The following is a 6319-nucleotide window of genomic DNA, read 5'->3' on the forward strand; positions in this document are numbered from 1 at the left end:
ATCGGCACATTTTTTTATGCAACTTAGAATGGCAAACAGGCTGATGGCCCACCTGATGGAAAGTGGTAACCGTCCTATAGACATGAGCAGTACCATGGACATAACAGAGTGTACTATTTCGCCCATGCGTTGCCATTCCTGAGGACTCAGGTGTTATTGCTCTGTACCCTGTAAATTCACTGCCATATCCCACCCTTCAAACCGAAACACAGCCATGCATACACAACTGCTTCGCGGTTGGGACAGAGATGTCCAAGCAAAAGACTTTTGTGCATAGTCTTCTTCTGGTACATAGGCACTAAGGAAGAGCTCCTTCACTTCTGAACATATCTGTCTAAGCTACATAATAGTTATAACGTAACATTTGCTCAGGCACATTTTTCCTACAATGAATCAGAGCTACCTGGTATTGGTTATTCTTTATTTTCTGTTTATCCACACATTTTAAATCTCCAAGCTATAAAATGATAACAAATAAAAATCGGTGATGGTAAACCGTGGACCGGATGCCCCAAATATTTCTTCAAACAGGTCAGTAAACTGAGTGATGAAATTGATTTGTTTTATCTAACGTGTTTAAGTATTTTAATAGGTACTTATTGCATAATATAATATTACAAGTATCTGTACACACTCGATTATTACGACGAGAGTTGAAGATCATAGGAGAAGAAAGCTGTTTTCTGACGTAGCGATTGTAATTTTGGCGCGCTTCCAAAATGGCGCGCAAAAGTTCGCCGAGTGAAATAATTGTGAATCTGTAGTTACGTACCATCCATTAACAGTAGTTAGTAATATTTTTAAATACGAACGCGAACACAGACAGCGATGAACGTAAATCGTAATAATGTTTATTTATTTTAAAGAGATATTCACATTTTGAGTTGCCAGTACTTAACAGTATGTGTTGTATTTGCCTAATTATGTATGTATATGATATAAGACATAGTTAAATAATAAAAATATTATTACATATGAAGGTATTTTGTTAATTTTTTTTTAAGAAAATATTGCTAAACACTCGCCAGGATTGAAATGTAAGGTAATTTATTAGATTCATGTGACCGCGAGTCAAGAATTAAAACATTTACAATTCGTAAAATGAAATTATGAATGCGACGTAGATTAAGGATAGTCCTGCGGTCTCACGGCTATAATCCCTAGTGGGGTAGTCACAGAGAATTGTCAACTGTTGTCATTGTGTTGATAGTGTTGTAACACTTGACATGGGATCTAACAGTTTCATTGCTAGCAATGTACCCTATCAGGTCGCCTCCATGCAGTTACCCCTGGAAACCATCGTGGTTAATTCTTATGGAATTCTTCACGATGGGCTAACTGACCCGCCCTCACCCTCATCTATCACCTCTCACTGGTGCCCCGCCAGCGTATACCCATAACGCAAGCGGGCTTACCATTCCATTTTCATACATTAAAAAAAAAGTTTCGCTGTAAAGGGATTGTTATATGGCCCAAGTGAGAGGCTAAGCGCGGAAAATGGAGTCCTTTTCACATTCACATACACAAAGGGATTGTTAGTAATGGAGTCAAATAGCCCCATTTTTTTCAATCGATGGTAATGGAATGGTAACCCCGCCTGCGCTATCAGGATACGCTGGCGGGGCACCAGTGAGGGGTGATAGGTGAAGATGAACTAGGTCAGATGACCCATCGTGATGAATTCATAAAAAAATAATCACGATGGTTTCTAGGGGGAACCGCGTGGAAGTCGACCAGTTAGGGTATATTGCTAGTAATAAGCCTGTTGGATCTAATTACTAACAATCCCAGCCCCCCCAAATAGCCCCATTACTAGCAATATGTCAGGTCGACCTCCACGTGGTTCCCCCTGGAAACCATCGAGGCTAATTTTAATTGAATTTGTCAGGATTTACTAACTGACCTGCTTTCATCCTCATCAGTCATCTATCACTGGTGCCCCGCTCGGTGAGAACCTCGTGAAAGCCGAAACTGAGAAAAAGAGAAAATATCTCGACCTGGCTCATTTCAGTCACCTCGTACCTAAATGTGAGGGGTGGCGTGCACTGAAATCATTCCAATCGTTATGTCGGTGAACGGTTTTATCCCAACCAGTCTGGAACAACAACAGACGGTTGGGATTCCGAAGCGGCGCACTCCCGGGAAAAATGTAGAAAGCGGTGCTCTTAGATTCTGCCCGCATTGTACGCCGGTTTCTCTCCCTGGGGCCCTGAACCCCGGCCGACTGTGCTTCTGCCGGGGGTTAGTTTGCCATCTCCTCTTCTTAAGAGGGGAGATGTGAATTTCCTAAAAATTAAAAAATAATAATATAAAAAAATTGTTTATATATCTATTTATCTATCTATCTATTAATTAATGTATAATTGCCTAAAAATTCTTAGAAAATAAATATTATAATTAATGCACCACGCTGCCAGCCCCACCGCTCCCCGTGTGACCTTTCAAAACCCGGCGTCGCCCACTCGCTAGGATGCAGTCGATCGCACTCGACTCGTGTCGCCAATCTAATCAATTGGAAATATTATCCCTTAGAACACGTGTCCGTAGAATTTTTTTTTATACACCTTAGAATGGCAATCAAGCTGACGGCCCACCTGATGGAAAGTGGTAACCGTCGCCAATAGACATAAGCAGTACCATGGACATAACAGAGTATACTGTTTCGCCCATGATACCCCCATGCGTTGCCATTCCTGAGGACTCACCCTGTAAATTCACGCCATATCCCACCCCTCAAACTGAAACACAACCATGCAAATACAACTGCTTCACGGTAGAAACAAGAATAGGACAGAAGTACCCAAGCAAACGACTTTTGTACAAAGTTTCCCTCTCATAATTTAACAAAAAGTACTGTCTCGTCGTGGACACAATGAAATTTATTTTAGAATAAACTCTGGTTGATCAAAATGCGTTTTATTAGAAATAAATGTTAACAATAATGTTCTGAATGGTGTTACAACTATCCAAGTCAAAACAAGATGGCCCCGTGCCAGAAATACAACAGTGGACGGTAGGACAATAATAAAAAAGGAAACGCCTGCTCGAACAGGCCGAGCACGCAATTACGAAATTGTCATTAACATAAACTCCCCCCGTTGAAGACTCGCTCTTCAACCGTCTCCATCGTTAATAGTCTTCATCAGCAAGAAGAGGGCAGAGGCGAACAAGAGGTCGCCGGTAACATCCTGTCTTTGTATTTACATCTGCGACACGAGAGATTCCATCAGGTCCTGGATATAATTTTGTTACTCGACCAGTACGCCAGCATAACGGAGGAAGAGTATCTTCACGCAGCAAGACCAAATCTCCAATCTTTACTTTGGCTGTATCAAGTTTCCATTTGGTCCGTACTTGTAATTCAGAGATGTATTCTTGTTGCCATCTTCGCCAAAAATGCTGTCTTATTTGCTCAAGACGTGCATGGCGACGCAAGCAACTTGCCTTATAGTCTTCTAGACAAGGGGATGGCAAAGCATTCAGCGGTTTTCCAATCAGAAAGTGCCCTGGGGAAAGGAATAGGAAGTCGTCTGGGGAAGAGGATAAGGGACACAATGGACGACTATTCAATATAGATTCCACTTGTGCAAAAAGAGTCGAAAGTTCCTCGAAGGTTAAATGAGAATTGCCCATTACACGACGTATAAGGTGTTTGGAAGATTTGATTCCTGCTTCCCAAATACCACCAAAATGAGGAGCGTAAGAAGGAGTAAAAATAAATTTAATGCCTTCCTGAACTGCAAACTCAGATAATGTTTCATTATTAGTCTTTAGAAAACCATTAAGTTCTTTAGCGGCTCCAACAAAATTACGACCGTTATCGGAAAATATTTCCGCTGGCTTGCCGCGACGACATATAAACCGACGTAAGGTCATAATAAAAGCATCCTTAGTGAGGTCGCTTACAGCCTCCAAATGAACGCATTTGTACCGTAGACATACAAATAAACATAAATAAGACTTAGATAATTTAGCTCCTCGTCCCTTTCGATTTAATGTAATAAAGGGTCCAGCCATGTCAATACCAACAGATGTAAAAGGAAAATCTGGCGTAATTCTTTGTGAGGGTAGATCACCCATTTTTGGCAATAACGTCTTTCCTAAAACTCGTCGGCAACGTACACATTTACGTACAGTTGCTCGTGCTAATAACCTACCCTTAATGGGCCAAACAGTTTGTCTGACTGTGGCTAGAAGCAGTTGTGGGCCAGCGTGCATGTTGCGAATGTGCTCTGCTCTAAATATCAATTTGCATAAATAATGAGACGAATCTAATAAAACTGGATGTCTTTTATTATATGGATAGGTTGAAGCGTCTATACGCCCACCCACTCGTATTAAGTTATCGTTATCAAGAAACGGTGACAATGATAATATTTTTGATTTCGTATTCAAAAATTTTTCATTTGATAACGCTTTAAGTTCAATGGGAAAACTTTCTTGTTGGGATATAGTGCATAAAAAGTTAAAAGATTTGTTCAACTCTTCAACAGTTAATGGGCCTGATATTTTGATATTGGGGTTTTTTATATTGTATATAAAGCGATTGACATAAGCGACCGATCTTTGCAGTCTATTAAGATTTGAAAACCGTTCCATTTCTATTATTGATTTGTTTACAATGACGGACGTAGCAACCACTTTAAGCTCAGGTAAATTATTAAAATTATCATGTTTTAAAACTGGCCATTCGTCTTCTTTCTTTTGCAGAAATTTGGGCCCTTCCCACCACATGTCTGTATGACACAGCTGATCGGCACTTACACCACGTGAAATTAAATCGGCAGGATTCTCTGCAGTGGGAACATAACGCCAGGAAGACGACTGCGTGTTTTCTTAGATTTCACCTATTCTATTAGCCACAAATGTTTTTAATTTAGATATATCTCCTTTTAACCATCCCAATACGATGCTGGAATCGCACCAATGGATTATGCGGTCAGGAACATACCTTATTGACTCTATTACTGCTTTGGATAGTCGAGCAGCAAGAAGTGCCGCACAAAGCTCCAAGCGAGGTATTGAAGTAGGTTTTAGTGGAGCTACTTTTGATTTTGAACAAAGTAACTTAACTAAAATTTCACCGTTGATATCTATAGTTTTCACGTATACACATGCACCGTAACCTACTTGGGACGCATCACTGAAAGAGTGAATTTCTATGAATTTTGGCGAAACACATGCAACGAATCTAGGAATTTGTAAATTGGACAGAACTGGTAATCCATTGGCAAAATCCTGCCACGCTTGCTCAATGTTGTCAGGTACGGGTTCGTCCCAACCAACTTTAAGCTGCCATAGCTTTTGAAGCATAAGTTTTGGCTGCATTATACAAGGACTCAACAGACCCAAAGGATCGAAAATCTTAAAAGCATTAGACATAATAAATCTTTTTGTTATGGTTTCGCTTGGAATTGGTATATTTATAGGAAAATGTAATGTATCGCTATTAGAATTCCACCCTAGACCAAGAGTACTTGAGGATTCACTAATAATCAGGTTACCCTGAGAAGCAATGTTGGAAGAATTTTGAATAATATTGGGTAAATTAGATTTGTATTTACGTAAATTAAAACATCCTTTATTCAATTCTGTAGCCACTGAATTTTTGATGTATTGTAATTCCATCTCGTCATTTGAACCCGTAATTAGATCGTCTACATAAAAGTCCTTTTGAATAATAGTTTTTATTAATTCATCAGTACACTCATCACCAACTTGCCACAAGCATCGCGTGCTTAAATAACTGGCACTTGCTGTACCGTAAGTGACAGTATTTAGTTGCATTGTTTTGATAGGTAAAGACTCGTCTTCTCTCCATAATATCAACTGCAGGTTTCTGTCATCCGGATTGACTTCAACCTGTCGATACATTTTTTCTACATCCCCGGTAAGTAGATATTTATATTGTCGGGCACGAATTAAAATGGAGAAGAGAGAATCCTGTACATTTGGGCCAATCATCTGCAAATCGTTAACTGAGAAACCAGAGGACGAAGGTGCGGAACCATCAAAAACAACTCTTATTTTAGTCGATTCACTTTCTATTTTAAAAATCGCATGATGACATAAAAAGTATGATGGATTTGGCAATCTAATAGGAGATTCTGAAAGGTGACCCAAATTTTCATACTCGGTCATGAATTTAATATATTCCATTTTCAATGTATGATTCTTTCGAAAACGCTTCTCAAGATTAGTGAAACGTTTTTTAGCAAGAGTATAAGAATCACCCAAGCAATTTGGTGAGTCTCGAAGTGGCAAACTTACGGAAAACCTACCTGTTTCAAGACGATGTGCATGTGTACGAAAGTGATTT

General features: G+C 39.7%; 1 protein-coding gene across 1 annotated transcript; it reads right to left on the bottom strand.

Annotated features, from left to right (window-relative positions):
* Positions 1-2872: 2872 nt before the first annotated feature.
* On the bottom strand, positions 2873-4832 carry LOC128202544 (uncharacterized). The gene has a single exon (XM_052903246.1). It carries the CDS (start codon positions 4732-4734, stop codon positions 3130-3132), a length of 1605 nt encoding a protein of 534 aa, XP_052759206.1. The 5' UTR covers positions 4735-4832; the 3' UTR covers positions 2873-3129.
* Positions 4833-6319: the final 1487 nt, after the last annotated feature.

Source organism: Galleria mellonella, unplaced genomic scaffold, assembly GCF_026898425.1.
Source record: "Galleria mellonella isolate WM207_F2 unplaced genomic scaffold, CSIRO_AGI_GalMel_v1 utg13439, whole genome shotgun sequence".
Classification (NCBI taxonomy): Eukaryota; Metazoa; Arthropoda; class Insecta; order Lepidoptera; family Pyralidae; genus Galleria; species Galleria mellonella.